Genomic DNA, 17,832 nt, shown 5'->3' on the forward strand with positions numbered 1-17,832 from the left:
ATTTCCCTGGGGAGCTGTGGAGGTGTTTGAGCTTCAAAGAAAAGCCACATTTTGGCACGGGAAGCTCCTCAAAGGCTGCAGATCGTGTCCAGCTGGCCTGGACCCCACTCCAAGTCCTAATGGTTTTCCATGGCCAGGCAAACGACTCCTTCCAGGGGCTGGAGCCAGCCGGCTGCCTGCAGCCAAGGGACAGCGGCTCCTCCAGATGTGGCCCTGGCGGTGACATTCCCTTGGAACAGCCGGGCTTCCAAACCAGCTCCATCCCAGCGGCGGTGGGAGCTGCTTTCCAGGCTGAGCAGGATGCAGGGAATTGCGCTCTGCTAGGATGGAGGGGACAGAGGCCACAGGGACAAATCCCTGTCACTGCAACAGACGGGGCAGAGGGTGTCCGACCGCTTCCCGAGTGAGGATTCCCGTCGGGAATGCCATGAATGTGTCCCTGATTTATTTCTCCCGACAGCCTGCAGGGGTTTGACACTTCCCTCCTCGTTATCTGGAATTCCTCGGGCATGGCTGTGCCTCGGGACAGATGCAGCCTCCAGGCCAGAGAAGGGGGAAACGCTCCAGGAAGTTGGAGCTGAGCTTTTGGCTGCTCCCAGCCCGGATTTCCAGGAGCACTCACGGAGTGCAGCCGCCGGGATTTGAGCTCTTCCTCCCCTCCACCACCGCGGGTGCTCCGATCCCCCGACCCAAATGCAAACCCCCCCGGCTCCGTGGGCCGCTGCAGAGCTCTCCGGGCGGAGATGAGGGATGATGGAGAGAAAGGATAAACAGCGCTGACCCCTCTCCCGGCCGGCCGTGCGTGGGGGGCCGCTCGCTGACCGCCTGCCCTTGAGCTGCCCGGCAGATTTTGGCCCCTGTCCCTCCCCCCGCGGGTCCCCTGCGGATGAGGAGTCACGTTTCTTCCCGGCTCAAGGGAGCAGGATCCGAGGGAGCGAGCGGGGAGCGGCCAGAGCCTCCCGCCCACGCCGCGACCCCGGCCCCGACCCCGGCTGGACGCGGGCCCGGCCCCGGGGGCGTTGGGGCAAGGCAGGGGGGATGCGGGGCACGGACGGGGGATCCCACTCATCTCCCCCTCGGGCCAGCGCCGCTCTGGTACCCCGCTCCCCCCGGGATGCCGGTACCGGCCCGGGGGATGCGGGGATGCGGGGGGCGGGGGGGTGCCCGAAGCCTGGACGGATTTTGGGTAAAATCCGATTGGCCCAGCACGGGGACGGCCGCAGCTTGGCCACTCCCCTCGGGCCACTCCCCGTCCCTCCCCGCGGGGCCGGGGTCGCCCCGTCCGGTCCGTGCGGCTCCGCTCGGCTCCGCCGCTCCGCTCGGGCTCTCCCGCTGCCGTGGCCGCTGTCGGGATGCGGGCGGTGCTGGAGGTGCTGGCGGCGGTGCTGGCGGTGGGGGCAGCCCTGTCCCGGCCGGGGCTGCTCCCGCACGGCCCGGCCCGCGGCGATGCCCGGCTCCGGCCCGGGGACGATGAGAGTTCTCCCGGGGTGCTGCTCCGCCGCGCCCTGCGCCTCTACGGCCGCGCTGCCCGCCGCCTCTACGTGAGTCCCGGCCCCGCTCCCCTCTCCTTCCCTGCCCTCCTTCCCCCCTGCCGCCCTCACTCCCTTCCCCGCTTCCCCCTCTCCATCATCTCCCTGTGTCCCTCCATCTCTCCACCCTCTGTCTCTCCCTCCTTTCAGCCCTGTCTCCCTCCGTCGTCCCGCTCTGCTTCCCTCCATCCCTCTGTCCCACCATCCCTCCTTCCTTCTGGCTTTTCATCCCTCCATCTTTCCATCCTTCCTCCCCTGCCTTTCCTCCTCCTCCTCCTCCTGCTCCTGCCCGTCCCTGCCCCTCCATGTGCACCTTGGCTGTCCCACCACACGTGCTTTTGTCCCCATCCCTCCCTCCCTCCCTCCATCCATCCCTTTCCCCCTGCCCGCTGTCTCCGGCTCCGGAGGAACAAGAAGGCTTTCTCCTCCCCGCAGCTGTTCCCCGCCGGCAGCGGCTGCAGCTGGGATGGCCCCTGAGCTGCAGCTCCCTGGGGGCCGGAGGAGCCCGAGGTCTTTTGTTTTCTGCCCGGCCGGATGGGGCCACGCGGCCTCAGGGCTCCCACTGCGCCGAGGAGGGGGGGGACAGGGACAGGGGACCGGCAGTGGTGGCACCCCTGCAGCTCCTGAGCGCCCTGCACCGCTCTCCCCGCAGGTGGGGACCAACGGGGTCATCTCCACCCAGGATTTCCCCAGGGAGACCCAGTACGTGGATGACGATTTCCCCACAGACTTCCCCGTCATCGCCCCTTTCCTGGCCGACCTCGACACCTCCGGGGACAGAGGGAACATCTACTACCGGCAGGATGAGTCTCGGGAAGTGCTGGACCAGGCTGTGGGATACATCCAGGCCGGGTTTCCCCGCTCTGCCGCTGCCTTTGTGCCCACCAATGCCTTCATTGCCACCTGGGAGGACGTGGGTGCCTACCAGGAGCTCTCCCAGGACACCGAGCCCTCCAGGAAGGTGAGGCCAAGGGACAGAGCTTGGATGCCCCATCCTACGTGTCGTGGGAGGATGAGTTCTTCTCCTGTGGTTCCCAAAGTGCTGATTCTTTTCTTTCTGAGCAGCTGGATGGTGGCTCCATCCATCCATCCATCCTTGGATGAGCACAAGGAGGAACGTGGGGCTTTCCCCCTCTGCTCAGAGCTGTGGCAGTGGTGGGGCTGTTGGCCACAAGAGGTTTGGAGGTTGTTGTCAAGGACATGGAGTGACAGGACAAGGGAGAATGGCTTCACATTGCTTGGATCCGATCTTAGATCAGGAATTCTTGGCTGGGAGGGTTGGGAGGCCCTGGCACAGGGTGCCCAGAGCAGCTGTGGCTGCCCTGGATCCCTGGAAATGCCCAAGGCCAGGTTGGACAGGGCTTGGAGCAGCCTGGGAGAGTGGAAGGTGTCCCTGCCATGGCAGGGGGTGGGATGAGATGAATTTTCAGATCCCCTCGACCCAAACCATTCCATGAATCTGGTTCTATTCGGCCAAAGCTTTCCAGTGCTGGTAGCTCTGGCCTTGCAGGGCAGAGGGTGGCTGGGGCAGCTGGGGGTGGCCCTGCTTTAGGGCACTCATTGTGCTCCTGACCTTTACTGGTGGCTCGGGGCCGGCCTTTCCTCCTGCCCCTGCGCTGATTCCGCTGCTGGCCGGGAACAGCCTCTGGAATTTCCACTGTGGGCTGATTTTGTGCCTGGAAAACAAACTCAGAGGTGGTCTGCCAGGTCGGGGGGGTGACCTGTGCTCTGACCCACATGAGGGTACCTCCAGCACTGCCTGTCCCCAAAAACGCCGGGTCATGAGCTGTCACTCGGGCCGATGGCGCACCGAGGAGGTGACGGTGACGCTCTGACAGCTGCACGGACTCCAGCGAGCTGAACGAGGAAAACTCCGGTGATGGACACCCAGGGATGGGTGATGGGCTCTCACCCAAAGCCCAGCAGCAGCCAAATGTCCCCAAGGGCCACCAGGAGCCATCCCCAGGCGTCCCCCCGCTCCGGGGCCCTTCGGTAGCGCGTTGCCGAGAGGGAAGCCAAGCGAGGCAAGAGGCTGAGGTTTGGAAGGAGACAAGGCACATTTTTTCCTCTCATTTAGAAGTTGGGAAAACAGCTGAGGAGATGCCATCAGGGGCCTCACAGCGACCTCGCAGCCATCGAAAACGCAGCCTCCTCTTCTTTCCTCTTCCCCGTTGTGGTTTTTTTTCCCCCCTCTGAGAAGTTTGGATCAGGCTTTAAAATGAAACCGGTCTTGTTTGGAAACGAGGAGCTCCAGGGAAAGCTCCTGAAATGCAGCTCGTGCCTGCTCAGCTTTGCTGAGCTCCCCCTTCTCCAAAACTGCTAAAAAACTCCCCAAACACCACTTTTCTTTTTTTTCCCCTGACCAAATGTGGCGTTTATGGAAACGCTGCCTTCCTGCTGCTCAGAACCAGGATTGACTCCAAAGCCTTTCCCCCTGCCCTGGAAAGTCACAGCTAATCCCTTTTGAGCCCCCAAAGTAGAAAACCGGGTTAAGATGAGGAGCAGAGGATCCCCAGAGCTGTGGGGTGAGAGGTCTGGCAGTGCCGCGTCCCCTCCAGCTCCTCGGGACACGCTCCTGGTCCCTGCAGTGACATTTCCCTGGGCTGCAGAGTGTGACAAGGCTGAGCCTTCTTCTGTAGGAGCAAAACTTGCCCTTTTGGGCTGGAATTTGCCCTTTGCAGCTCTTTGCCGGGCTCTTCCCCCCTCCTCCCCTTCATCCCGCTGTGCCAGCACATCGATGTCACCCAGCGTGTCCCCCCTCGCCACCCACCCCAAGGCAGAACGAGTCCTGCAGCTGCTGCTGTGATTTGGCTGCGTGGGGGAGGAATCCAGCCCCGGGGGGAGGGGGGTTATTCCACCCCCCTCCAGCTTTTTGGCCGCCTTTTCGGGGTCTCTGAATGCCCGAGTGTGTGACAGGCACAACAAGGCTCTTTATATCCCGCGGGGCTGCCAGGAAATCCAGCGATGCTCCGGGGGGCCCTGCGCCCCAAAATCAGGGCTGGTGCTGTGGGGGTGGAGTGGGGGGAGCCCCCAGCCTCCCTCCCACCTCTCCAGGGGGGAAACCGGGAGTTTTAATCATTTTTCCTTCTCTCGGGCGCCGTTCCCTGCGCGCTGCTTCCAGCAGCTGGGTGGGAAGGGCTGCTGCTCCCTGCCTGGAGCTGTTTCCCGGGGCAGCAGGAGCTCTGGGGGGTTGTTTTCTCGGTGTCTGGGTGTTCTGGGGTGGCTCAGCAGGGCTGTGCTGGCTCCGGAGCCTCCCCGTCCGTGGTTGTGGCCGTGGTGCCTGGCACGGCCCCAAGGCTCGCAGGGCTGGCAGGGCAGGCGGCCAGCGCCTATAGCGGGATGTATGGGAAGCTGGGAACGCAGGAATGTTTTTTCCGGAGGAAACCGAGCTAAAATTGTTCTCAGGGACAAGCGGGGGGTGCGGGTTTCCCTCTGGTGCTGATGGGATGGAGCAGGGGGGTGTCAGTGGGAGGAGAGGGGTGAGGGGCCCCCAGTGCAGGGGTTCTGTGGCCAGGGATGCTCTTGGGATGCCCTTGCACTGAGGGAGTGGCCTGGCTGTGCCATGGGCTCCCAAGAGGATGCTGAGCATCTTCCCAGGATGTGGCACTCGGGGTTTGGCTGGGTGTGAGCCAGTTCCTGCTCCAGGCTGATCATGGGATGGTTTGGGTTGGAAGGGACCTTAAAGCTCATCCAGTGCCACCCCTGCCATGGCAGGGACACCTTCCAATATCCCAGCCTGGCCTTGGGCACTTCCAGGGATCCAGGGGCAGCCACAGCTTCTCTGGGCACCCTGTGCCAGGGCCTGCCCACCCTCCCAGCCAGGAATTCCCACCCAATATCCCATCCATCCCTGCCCCCTGGCACTGGGAGCCATTCCCTGTGTCCTGTCCCTCCATCCCTTCTCCCCTCTCCAGCTCTCCTGGAGCCCCTTTGGGCTCTGGAAGGGGCTCTGAGGTGTCCCTGGAGCCTTCCCTTCTCCAGGTGAGCACTCCCAGCTCTCCCAGTCAGTGTCTCTCTGTTGGAGGGCCCTTTTGGGATGTTTCCACACCCTGTGGTGTGTGTGGGGCTGTCTCTCACATCCCCGCTCCCCTTCCCTCACTCCTCTGCCGTGTTCCTGCCCCTCCATGCCGTCCATGTGTCCCTCTCTCCCTTTGGCAGCTCAACACCTTCCAGGCAGTCATAGCCTACAACGATGAGGACACCTACACCATCTTCCTCTACCCCAACGGCGGCCTCCAGTTCCTGGGGACGCGACCCAAGGAGTCCTACAACGTCCAGCTGGAGCTGCCAGCCAGGGTGGGCTTCAGCTGGGGGGACGGCGATGACCCGAAGAGGGACGGGCTCTTCCACAGCCTGGCCAGCAGCGAGCAGGCTCTGAGGGTCCTGGAGAGGTGAGTGGAACCTGTGGGGCTGTGGGTGTGGGCAGGGGGAGCAGAGTCACCTTCTCCCAGCCCTGGAGCCTGTTGGAGGCTGGAAAAATTTGGGGGGTGAGCTGGGGGTTGCTGGGCTGCACCAGGGGCTCAGCCCCAGGTGTGTATTGGTGTCCTGGAGGGGTGGTGCCAGCTTTGGGGTGGATTTTCCAGCACGGCTGTGATGATGTTGGTGTGTGCTGCATCCACAGGGAGAGCAACACGGGAATTCCCGGCGTTTGGGTTTTCCACGTGGGCAGCACGGAACACGTGGAGCCGGGGGGTGGTGAAGGAGCCGCTCCCAACCCTGGCACCGCCAGCTACACCCACCCGCTCTCCAGCCACGCATCCACAGCCCAGCGGCCCAGCCACGGATCCCCGGTGCTCCTGGGCTTCGTCCCCGGGAGGAGGGACACCCAGGGCTGGCCGCAGCCCGGCGGGGACGCTGCCGCCCGGCAGAGCTACTCGGCCAACCCTTCCTCCTACAGCTCCGGCCAGCACGGCGTGGGCGTGGAGGAGGACGTGCATTTCAACCCCGATGGTGAGTGGCCACAGCCCCTGCCATGGCCCAGCGGGGACAGTGACCCCAAAAAACGGTCCCAGCTGCAAGTTCAGCCCTTCCCAAGCAGGTGGTGCTGGAGGAGCCACTCCTGCAAAGCTGCTGCCTCCTCTCAGCCCGGTCCCGCTGCCCCATGCAGCCCTGCCTGCTGGGCTTGCCGAGGGAAAAGGCAGGAGGGGATGGGGTGGGATGCTCAGGGGAGAGGTCCCTGCACGAGGTCACAATTGGCCTTGCCACCCTCCCCAGCTCCGAGCCAGCTGTGGAGCCGCTGTGGCACGTGCCCGGGCAAGCAGAGCTCCGTCCCCAGCCAACTGTCTCCCAAAAATACCCTCAGGAATTTGATCTCTGTCAGGTCTGCCTGAAATCAGGCAACAGGTTCCAAGCTCTCCACCACCCCTCTGCTCCTCGGGCGGCTCCCTTGGGAACTGGCTCGCTTCCAGGCCGTGGTTTTGGGGCCAAGAGGGCAAGGCACCCACCCCCCGTGCCGGGTGGCTTTGTCACTGCGTCCCCAACCTTTTCCCTTTGTCCCCAGTGTTCACCTACAGCGCAGCCAGCAAGGAGACGTGTGCCCAGCACCACGGGCGCTGCTCCCCTCACGCCTTCTGCACCGACTACGCCACCGGCTTCTGCTGCCACTGCCGGGCCACCTTCTACGGGAACGGGCGGCAGTGCCTGCCCGAAGGTACGCGGGGCGGGCGGCGGGGACGGGCAGCCCGTGCCTGGGTGGCCGCTGCCAGGGGTGCCCGTCTCCCCGCCCAGGGGCCGTGCATCGCCTCAACGGGAAGGTGAGCGGGAGCCTGAGGGTGGGACAGGCGTCCGTCCGCTTCCAGGATGTGGACCTGCACGCCTACATCGTGGGCAGCGACGGCAGAGCCTACACGGCCATCAGCGGGGTGCCCCAGCCCGCTGCCCGCGCCCTGCTGCCCCTGCTGCCCCTCGGGGGGCTCTTCGCGTGGCTCTTCGCCCTGGAGGAGCCTGGCTCTGAGAACGGCTTCAGCATCACCGGTGAGCGGGGATTTGGGATGAGCCGTCCCAAAGGGTGTGGCCTCTGCTGGCTGCTCCTTGGGGTGGGTGATCAGGGGTTCAGGGCAGCTCCGTGGTTTCTCGGATCCCTCGCTCAGCTGGTGCTCACCTCTCGCTGTGACACCCCACGCTGGAGTAGCAGGGAAGGACACTTTGGGGCTGTCCCTGCTAATGGTGTCCGTTCCCTTTTCCTGCCCAGGCGCTGAATTCACCCAGAGCCTGGAGGTGACGTTTTACCCCGGTGGGGAGACGGTGCTGGTCACACAGACAGCCGAGGGCCTGGGGCCAGACAACTATTTAAGCCTCAGGACACACATCCAGGGTGAGGTGCCATTCCTGCCGGAGAATGTCACCGTCCACATCACTCCCTACAGGGAACTCTACTCCTACTCCAGCTCAGGTAAGACCTGCGCTCACCTGGTGTTCCTCACACACCACCCCCGAATGCCCGAAAACATCCGAGACACATCGATGCTGACACCGTTTCTCCCACATCCCGCGGGGTTCTCCGTGCCGCCCCGCAGCCGTGACATCCTCAGGCCAGCGGGAATACGTGGTGGCCGCTGGCACCGCCAACCAGACCTTGTCCTACCGCCTGCGCCAGAACATCACCTTCTCGGGGTGCCCACACTCGCGGCTGCCGGCGCGGCAGCGGCTCTCCGTGGCACGCGCCTTCGCCCTCTTCGACAGCCACGAGCACGTCCTGCGCTACGCCCTGGCCGCCCGCATCGGCCCGGCACGAGGTGAGCGCCAGCACCCACCCCTGGCTGCCAATCCGTGCCAATCCAGGGGGCCCAGCGGGGATGCCGCCGTCTCCCAAAGCTGCCGTGCGCTCGCTTTGCCCAAAATCAGCCGAAAAGGTGGGGTTTCCCTCGCGGTGTGAGCCACAGCGCCGCTGGCGTGGTGGGGGTGGCACGGCGGCGTTCCCCCGCGTGGGACAACGGTGCTGCGGCACGGTGGTGATGCCTGCGTCGGGAATAAGTGGGGACGGTCACTCCCTGTGTCTCCCAGATGTTTTATTCCTCCCAAACCCCTCTGTGCCCGCAGACGACGCCGAGAATCCCGGGGTGAGCCCGTGCCACGATGGCACCCACACGTGCGAGGCACCGGCGCGCTGCCGGCCCGGCGTGGGCACAGAGTACACGTGCGAGTGCGCGGCCGGCTACCGCCGAGACGGACGGGGCTGTCGAGGTCAGCGGGGCTGCGGGGGGAGCTGGTGGATCTGTGCCCCATCAGCCACCAAGGTGGTCGCTGGTGTTTGGGGTGCCGGGATGTCGCAGCACCCACAGAGCTCCACCAAGCATAGGGATGCATCATGGGGGGAAACTGAGGCAGGGTGCTGGAGGTCCCTGGAGAAGCGCTCCGGGAGCAAACAAAAAAGAGGAGGGGGAAAACAGGAGAGGCAGGATAAAAGCAAAACCAGTGGGGAAAGAATCCCTGCGTTTCATAAATCCAGCCAGCTTTGTCACTTTCCTATCACACCAAACTTCACATTGTAAATTTATCTTCCAAATCTGGAGTCCCTTTCCACAAGAAGCTTTCCAGTGCCAGTGAGTAGCACTGCACAGAGATTCAAGGATCCTTCCCTCCCCTAAAATCCCAGGTTCAGTGACCAATCTGATCACTTAATTTCAGGAGAGGGAAAGCAAGTTTTAATCCACAAATAGTCAAGAATATTGGTGTGCTTTGAACAAATGCTCATTTATCAAAACTATACACCAAAATCGATCTTGCTCTTTTTTCCCTTCTATTTTGAGCTGATTATAAGGTTAATTCTGTGTTAAGTTCAGTGACAGACACAGGATGGGCAGCGTGGGGCAGGATATTCCCTGTCACCAGGACCATGAAAATGGGGGTGCCCCACCACCATCGGGGTGTCCTGGTGTCTCCTCTTTTCTCCAGATGTGGATGAATGTGCCGAGGGCCTGAGCCAGTGCGGCGCCTTCTCCGTGTGCCAGAATGTTCCGGGCAGTCACCGCTGCGAGTGCCGCAGCGGGTACCGGCCGGCGGGGGACGGGCAGCAGTGTGTGCGTAAGTGCTGACCCCGGCTGGGGTGTCCCCGACTCCCGTGCCCCTTGGACGTGCCCTGACCACCCCTCCCCTGTCCCCACAGCGCTGGCACCGGCGAGTGACCCCTGTGAGGACGGGCGGCACCCCTGCGCTCCCGGGGACCGGGCACGGTGCCTGTCCCGCGGCGACGGCCGCGCCACCTGCGAGTGCCTCCCCGGCTACACCGGCGATGGCATCCACTGCTCCGGTAAGGTGGGCACGGGAGGGGGACAGCACAGCTGCCAGGGTGTCCCTGTCCCCGCTGATGCCACCTTTCCCCCGCACAGACGTGGATGAGTGTGCCGAAAGCCCGTGTCACCCGGCCGCCGTCTGCTACAACACCCCGGGCTCCTTCTCCTGCCGCTGCCGGCCCGGCTACGCGGGCGACGGCTTCCAGTGCACGTACGGTGAGGTGCCCGCTCAGCCCCGTGCCCTCTCTGCCTGCCACAGCTTCCCCAGCCTCACTCTCCTCTTTTCCACCTTTCCAGCGGTGGAAGGGAACCCGCAGCGCCTCACGCCCTGCCAGCACGAACGGATGTACCCGCGGGAGGTGCCACCCCTGGGTGACGGCCACGTGCCCCAGTGCGACGAGCAGGGCCGGTACCGGCCCCTGCAGTGCCACGGCAGCTCCGGGCACTGCTGGTGCGTGGATGCAGCGGGGCAGGAGATCGCCGGCACCAGGACGGCGCCGGGCACCACCCCACCGCGCTGTGGGAGCCCAGGTCAGTCACCCCCTCCAGGGCTGAGGGGAGCAGGGCTGGGTCCTTGGGCATCTGGCTGGTGTCCCAGTGGCATCGTGGGGACAGTGGGGCCACAGCCAGTGGAGGGGAGCCATAAACTAAACAGACATAAATTGAAACTTGAGAAGTTCTACCACAGCAGGAGGAAGAATTTCGTAACGCTGAGGGTGGCAGAGCCCCGGGAAAGCTGCCCAGGGAGGGTGTGGAGTCTCTGGAGATATTCCAAACCCAGCTGAACACCTTCCTGTGTCACCTCCTCCAGGTGACCCTGCCTTGGCAGGGAGGTTGGACTGGAGGATCTCCAGAGGTCCCGTCCAGCCCTAAGGGTTCTGTGACCTTCTGGATGGCCACCCTTCTGGGGCTCCCCTGAGGGCAGGGTGCTGCCAAGTGGGTGCATCGAGGGACTCCTGGGTGTTTAGGGTGACCTGGCCCATTGAGTTACAGTGGCTGTGGCCATTGGGCCACCTCCTGTGCCAGCTTGTGATGGAGGGAACATCCACGGGGTGTCAATGGGGCTGGAGTGGGGCAGCCCTGGCCCCCGCCCCACACCGAGGGGTGCTGGAAGACAGGGGAGAAGCGGTGCCAGGGTGCCAAGCGGCTCCAGGGGAGCTGCCTGGCACCCCCTGAGCCCGGGGTGGGGGCGTTTGCCGCCGGCAGAGTCCATCCAGCAGCTGACGCCCTGCGAACACGCGCGGATGTACCCGCGGGAGGTGCCACCAGGGCCATCACCCGTGGGTGACGGCCACGTGCCCCAGTGCGACGAGCAGGGCCGGTACCGGCCCCTGCAGTGCCACGGCAGCTCCGGGCACTGCTGGTGCGTGGATGCAGCAGGGCAGGAGATCGCCGGCACCAGGACGGCGCCGGGCACCACCCCACCGCACTGTGGGAGCCCAGGTCAGTGCCCAGGGGAGCATCCTCGGCAGGGAGAGGGGGACTCAGGGCTCTACAAAGCCCTGAGTGCCCCGAACAGGGCGGTGACCGTCACCCTCCCATGCCAGAGCCCACAGAGCGGCCCCCCAGCATGTGCGAGCGCTGGCGGCAGAGTTTGCTGGAGCACTACGGGGGCAGCCCCCGAGGGGACCAGTACGTGCCACAGTGTGACCCCAGCGGGGACTTCACCCCGCTGCAGTGCCACGGCGACAGCGGCTACTGCTGGTGCGTGGAGCAGAGCGGCCGGGAGATCCCGGGGACGCGCTCCGAGCCCGGCACCACCCCACCCTGTAAGAGCCCGGCGCCCCAAAGTGACCCCGCCACACCGACAGCAGCGGCACCGCGCCCCGCTCCGGGCGTGGAGCCGAGGGGACGACGCCACCTGAGCCATCTCTGTCCCCTCCAACACTCCAGGTCTGCCCAGCGTCGCCCCTCCCAGTGTCCGGCCCGAGCCCCGGCCCGACGTGTCCCCACCGGCCGCGGGGACGTTCCTGCTCTACGCCCAGGGCCAGCAGATCGGGTACCTCCCGCTGAACGGCACCCGGCTGCAGAAGGACGCGGCCAAGACCCTGCTCTCCCTGCACGTACGGTGTCCTTGGGATGGGCATGGGGGGCATGCTGGGGATGGAGTTTGGGACAGGCTGGTGCTGCCACTCGGTGTTTTCAGCTCGCTCTGAACCGCTTGTCCGAGCTCTCAGGGTTTGAGGGGGTCACCACTTGAGGGTTGATGTTGGTGTTTGGGGACGTTGTCTGTGCTGGCTGCCTTGGTGGCACTTTGGACAAGCGGCAGGACAAGGGGGAATGGCTTCCCAGTGACAGAGGGCAGGGTTAGATGAGATATTGGGATGAAATTATTGACTGAGGGGTGGGCAGGCCCTGGCACAGGTTGCCCTGAGAAGCTGTGGCTGCCCCTGGATCCCTGGAACCATCCAAGGCCTGGTTGGAGCACCCTGGGTGGGTGGAAGGTGTCCCTGCCCATGGAAGGGGTGGAACTGAATGATCTTTAAGGTCCCTTCTAACCCAAACCATCCTGGGATTCTGTGGATTTTATTTTCACCCCCCTCCAGCCATCCCCAGCAGAGAGACTGGTCCCAGACAGCTCCCAGACCTGGGACTGCTCATGAGGGGAAGGAGTTCGGGTGCTCCCAGAGCTCTCCAGGGTTGGTCACAGCCCAAAATTCCAGCTGCAGGGCTGGCCTTTTTCCCTTCCTTGGACTCCCCTTGGAGCGTGGCCATGCGCCTCTTCAGCCAGGCCAGACCAAGGCAGAGGAACACTGAAATCCGGGCCAGGACCCTCCCTGCACCCTGGGGAAGTGAAGGACCTTGCCAAGTATTCCCTCTCCCCATCCTGAAGGTCATTCCCCGGGCTGGCTGCGCTCTTGGAGCACCCTCTCCTTCAGGCAAAGGCTTCAGATCCATCTGGATGTGGGTGTGAGCCTGCACCAGCTGGCCTAAAATCCTCTGCTGCAGGATTCAGCTGGGAGGGGGCAGTGGGGACCCAGCAGAGCAGGGTTTTGCTGAGGAGATGGGATTTGAGCGTCATTCCCCGCCTGCAGCACGTCCCAGGCAGCTCTCAGTGCCGGCTGGGGGGGTTGGGGTTTCTCCCTGAGCCTCCTCCAGGACGATCTCACCCCGTGCCCCTCTCCCGACCCTGGCAGGGCTCCATCGTGGTGGGGATCGACTACGACTGTCGGGAGAAGATGATCTACTGGACGGACGTGGCCGGCCGGAGCATCAGCCGGGCAGGGCTGGAGCCAGGCTCCGAGCCAGAGACCATCATCAGCTCAGGTGTGCTCCTGTCCCCAGTGTCACCTGCCCAAAGCCACATCTGCTGTTCCCATCACAGCTCCAGGGTCCTCCCACTGACACCTTTTGGCCAGACAAAACAAAGAGAATAAATTTATTCTTCACCATCATCATTTATTGAAGGGCCTTCAGGTAGATTTTGGGCAGATGAAAACCCCCAGGGGCTGCACCCAAAATGGACGACGGGTTTTTACACTTTTATAAGTTTGGTCCATTTGCATATTGGGGGTTAATATTCCAGCTTCAGGTAATGAAGTCATTTAGCCAATATTTTCTCACTTTTGGTTCCATCTCTCGGAACCTGAGGCAGTGAGGTGTCCTTGATTCCCAGGCCTGGAGGGGAACTGCTGCCCAAAACAGGGAAGCAGCAGCAGCTGACACTGCACACGGAGTTTAGAGTTATCCACTAAAGAATCGCAGGGTTACAAAGACACGAGAAATAGAAAAAGCTAAAATCCTGCGGCACCGCCATCCTTTGGGATACCTGATGGATCCCAGAGCAGCATTTCCCTGAGCGTGGCCATCCCCCAGCAGGACTGATCAGCCCCGAGGGCCTGGCCGTGGACCACCTGCGCCGGGCCGTGTTTTGGACGGACAGCGGCCTGGACAGGATCGAGCGGGCGCGGCTGGACGGCTCCGAGCGCCGCGTGCTCTTCGACACCGACCTCGTCAACCCCCGCGCCATCGCCGTCGACCCCGTCCGAGGGTGAGCAGCGGGAATCCCGCGGGGCGTTCCGGACACGGGGATTTGCAATGTGCACATCCCGTGGGAGGGGTTGGTTCTGCTCCTCAGCCTCTTTTTTTATTTGAGATTTGGCTGGAGCTGCTGTTTCAGTGTCGGGGTTTAGATTGTTTTGAAAAGCTCTGGAAACGCAGGCCGCGCCTCCAGGGTGCTGTTGCGATACAAAATGTGCTGCTCCTCACTCGGCCTCATCGCAGAGCCGCGGTTTGGGTCGTAAACATGTCTGATATCGTTCTGCTTCGCTTGGAGAGGGGTTTTTTTTCCCTAATCAAATAAAGATGGTTCAGGCACTGATTAGGGAAAAACCAGGCCTTGCTCCTGGCAAGAACCAGGATGATCTCCCACCTCTCCTTACCGCTGCGTGCTCTGTCTGTGCGTTATTTTCCAAGCAACCTTTACTGGACGGACTGGAATCGTGAAGCTCCCAAAATCGAAACTTCCACCGTCAACGGAGCCAACAGGAGGGTTCTGGTGCACACAGACATTGGTTTGCCCAATGGCCTGACTTTTGACCCCTTCTCCAAGCTGCTGTGCTGGGCTGATGCAGGTAATGTCCCCAGGGATGGATCAGAGAATGTCACACTGAGCCTCAAGGGAAGATCCTGGATGTCTTCAGTCCGGTGCTACCTGTGGGCTCCAGTATTGTGGTTTAGATTGGATTGTAGGAAATATTTAGGAAATATTTCTGGCAAATGTCGTTGCTCAGGGCAGTGCTGGAGTCCTTGTCCCTGAGGGATTTGAAAGCCGTGTGGATGTGGCTCTTGAGGACATGGAGCAGTGCTGGGGAATGGTTGGACTTGGTCTTAAGGAGTTTTTCAAACGTGAATTTTATGATTCTACACGTTTAGGGTGAAAAGATGTTTCAAAATGTAATAAATCAGGAAAAGGTTCTTCCCCCAGAGGGTTTTCCCCAGGCTCCCCAGGGAATGGTGACATTCCTGAGGCTGCCAGGGATACCCAGGCTGGGATTGTTGGGGTGTCCCATGATCCTTCTGTGAAATACAAAGAACATATTTGGTGTGGCATTTTCAGCAGGATGAGGAATATTTTGTGTTTGAACAGGCACCAAGCACCTGGAATGCACATTCCCAGACGGCACCGGCCGGCGCGTCATCCAGAGCAACCTCAACTACCCCTTCAGCATCATCAGCTACGCCAACCACTTCTACCACACGGACTGGAGACGGTGAGCAGGAAAAACCCCAACCCCTGCACGGCTGGGAATGCTGAGCTCCCCTCCCTGAGAGGAATCCCAGCCTGCTCCCAAATCCTGGAGCCTCCCCAGAGCCGTCCTGGGTCTCCCAGCGTGGCTTCAGCAACACCTGCTTGGAAATCTCAGCCCAGAATTGTTTACACACAAGCCCAGCTCCCTGGGAGGGACACAAACAGTGGTTTGGGGTTGTTTTTTTTTAAAACTGAAACTTGGCTTAAGTCTCTGGATGTAGATTAGGTCCAAGGGAAGATCCTGTCCTCAGCCGTTCCCTTTGCCTCGGCACCAGGAACTCGCCTCTCTTCCCGCTCCAGCTGGAAGCTCTCACAAATCCCATCCAATCTTAGATTACAAACACTTCAGAGCTTGCCACACTTGGAGGAGACTCTGGGGGAGATAATCTCTCCTTGGAAGGCTCTTTTCTGTGGCTGCATCACCAGAGAGAAATGCACTGACTGAGCTGCAGGAGGATTTCACAGGGCTAACTTCTTTCCACTTGTCCTGCAGGTGTTCAGACCTTTCAGCTGCCTGTTCTCACACATAAAGAGGGGAAAAACCTGTTTCATAGGGGAATAAAACACTTCTTCTCCCTCTTTTTTTCACCAGGGATGGGGTGATAGCTGTGAATAAAGAAACAGGTGCCTTCACTGATGAATATCTTCCAGAGCAGAGATCCCACCTCTATGGAATCACAGCGGTTTATCCCTACTGCCCTGGAGGTAAAATCCACCCAAACCTCATCCCCTTGGGAATTCTGATGGCTGCTGTGTGCCTGACACAATAAAAATCTCCATTTCTCCCCACAGCCAGGAAATAATAACTCCATTTTCAAGGAAAAGACCATCTTTGCACCCAGAGGAATTTCAGACCCAGAGAACTGTCACTGCATACGAGGAGGGGAAAAGTCCCTCACCGAGGCCAAGGAAGTGCCCTGCTTCCCTGCAAAAGATTTTCAAGTATTTTTTATAGTTATACCTCAAGACTTTACTACTGTATTTTTTTTTTATCAAGTGGAAAACGTTGAGATATCACCAAAAAAAAAAAAAGAAAAAAAAAAAGGGTCCTGGGAAGCTCAAGCCATGAACTCTTGCTCGTGCAAGATTTAAAATGTAGTTTTTTTGTTTTGTTTTTAACTCCAATGTTTTATTTTATTGGAAGAAGAATGGATTCATTTTTCATAGTTTGGACAATCTGACCAAGAGGTCATTTTATCCAAAAAAATAAAAATAAAAATAAGAAAGTGCCTATGGGAAGCTGTGGATGCAGTAAATTGCTGGGTCTAAATAACAAACAGCCCTGAAGCCAAAGACTGAAGCAGAACAGGGATGGGATGTGGCAAAGGCATTGAAGATGTTCCAAAGGATGATTCTGTTTTCACCACTGCCTCCATGCATGTCTTTTAGTATTTATATTAGAAGAATATGCTAGAATTGATCTGTTCATGCTTGTTAGGTCTTCCAAGTGCCTTCCTAGACCGAGACATGTTCAGAAATACCAGTTACGTTGTAATTCTTCACTTGTTTTCTAGGTTACTTCAATAATTGAATAAAAAAAATAAAAGGTTGGTTTAAGTTTCTCTCTTTGGATTCAGTTTTTCACTGGTTGGGTTTTAGGGGGATATTTCAGTGTGGGGAAGCAGCAAGCAAGCCAGGAGCAAGCTTTTCCTAGGGCAGGACATTGGGAAAAGAAGATTTTATGTAACATTCCCCTCAACAAAAAACCAAACACAATGAAAAAGATAAAAAAAAAATAAACATAAAAAAAAAATCACATAAAAAAAAATCCTATTTCCCAACTCAGAGCTCACCAGAACTATTTGTTTCCTTCAATTTCATTTATTTAAAGAAAAAAAACAAAACCCTGGTAATTCATCAGAAGTCAGAATTTCCTGTTTGCTTTCCAAACAGGCGAATTAATCCCGTTTCGAACTGCATGCCAGACCGGGAGCTGTACGTGGTTCCTAAATTGCACTAAAAGCAAAAAAAAAAAAGCTACAAAGCTTTTGTCCCTTCATCTCCCCACTTTTCCCAGTCTGTGGTCAGTCTTGGGGTCAGCAATGATGGCCTGGACAGCCACGATGGCTTCGTTGATTTTGGTTTGCAGCTCGCGGAGCTCCTCGATGTGCAGCAGGCGGAGAATTTGGGCGGCTTCGTTGATAACAGCGTCTGGGGAAAGGCACAGAGAGGATCTGGAATTTTATCCACTGTTTTCTCCATCATTTCCAGCTCACAGGAGGGATTTAAGGGGAGTTTTAATGCCCTGCATGTTGTTCCTGCTGGTGGTTTTCCAGCCTGGGAACAGAGAACAACTTTCCCTGCTGGTGATCTCCAAAAGTTTTCCCAACCCTGCTGCAGCCCAGGGTCAGGGAATGAGGGAATCACAGGCTGGAGTGGGCTGGAAGGACCTGAAGGATCATCTCATTCCAACCTCCCACCCCAAGGGTGGTGGGAAACACTCCAAACACTGATTTAAGTGAGGTGGAGCAGGGAGCCCCAGATCACCTGGTTGGTCCTTATCAATAATCCATCAGGATTATCAATAATCCATCAGGTTTACCAATAATCCATCAGATTTGTCAATAATCCACCAGGTTTATCAATAATCCATCAGATTTGTCAATAATCCATCAGGTTTATCAATAATCCATCAGGATTATCAATAATCCATCAGGTTTATCAATAATCCATCAGGATTATCAATAATCCATCAGGTTTATCAGTAATCCATCAGATTTATCAATAATCCATTAGGTTTATCAATAATCCACCAGGTTTATCAATAATCCATCAGGTTTACCAATAATCCATCAGGTTTATCAATAATCCACCAGGTTTA

General features: G+C 59.5%; 2 protein-coding genes across 4 annotated transcripts in view; one reads left to right on the plus strand and one right to left on the minus strand.

The window, feature by feature from the left end:
- Positions 1-1,301: 1,301 nt before the first annotated feature.
- On the plus strand, positions 1,302-16,569 carry NID2 (nidogen 2). 3 transcript variants are annotated; one of them, XM_015631859.2, is made up of 22 exons: positions 1,302-1,541; positions 2,182-2,490; positions 5,688-5,920; positions 6,151-6,479; positions 7,030-7,179; positions 7,257-7,502; positions 7,720-7,920; positions 8,045-8,263; positions 8,568-8,711; positions 9,423-9,551; positions 9,634-9,777; positions 9,857-9,976; positions 10,058-10,291; positions 10,967-11,203; positions 11,308-11,529; positions 11,654-11,823; positions 12,898-13,027; positions 13,577-13,751; positions 14,177-14,334; positions 14,850-14,973; positions 15,604-15,716; positions 15,804-16,569. In XM_015631859.2, exons 1-22 carry the CDS (start codon positions 1,353-1,355, stop codon positions 15,812-15,814), a joined length of 3,987 nt encoding a protein of 1,328 aa, XP_015487345.1. In that variant the 5' UTR covers positions 1,302-1,352; the 3' UTR covers positions 15,815-16,569. The 3 variants fall into 3 exon arrangements, with proteins under 3 accessions (XP_015487345.1, XP_015487346.1, XP_018862627.1); XM_015631860.2 differs by having other exon boundaries at positions 13,580-13,751; XM_019007082.1 differs by lacking the exon at positions 10,967-11,203.
- A 235-nt stretch (positions 16,570-16,804) lies between these two features.
- The window catches only part of RTRAF (RNA transcription, translation and transport factor), a 17,364-nt gene continuing 16,336 nt past the window's right edge, over positions 16,805-17,832 (minus strand). The window contains exon 8 of the mRNA XM_015631862.3: positions 16,805-17,162. Coding sequence (XP_015487348.1) covers positions 17,008-17,162 — 155 coding nt within the window. The 3' untranslated portion in view covers positions 16,805-17,007. The remainder of the gene's footprint in view (positions 17,163-17,832) is intronic.

Source organism: Parus major, chromosome 5 (assembly GCF_001522545.3).
Source record: "Parus major isolate Abel chromosome 5, Parus_major1.1, whole genome shotgun sequence".
NCBI classification, from domain to species: domain Eukaryota; kingdom Metazoa; phylum Chordata; class Aves; order Passeriformes; family Paridae; genus Parus; species Parus major.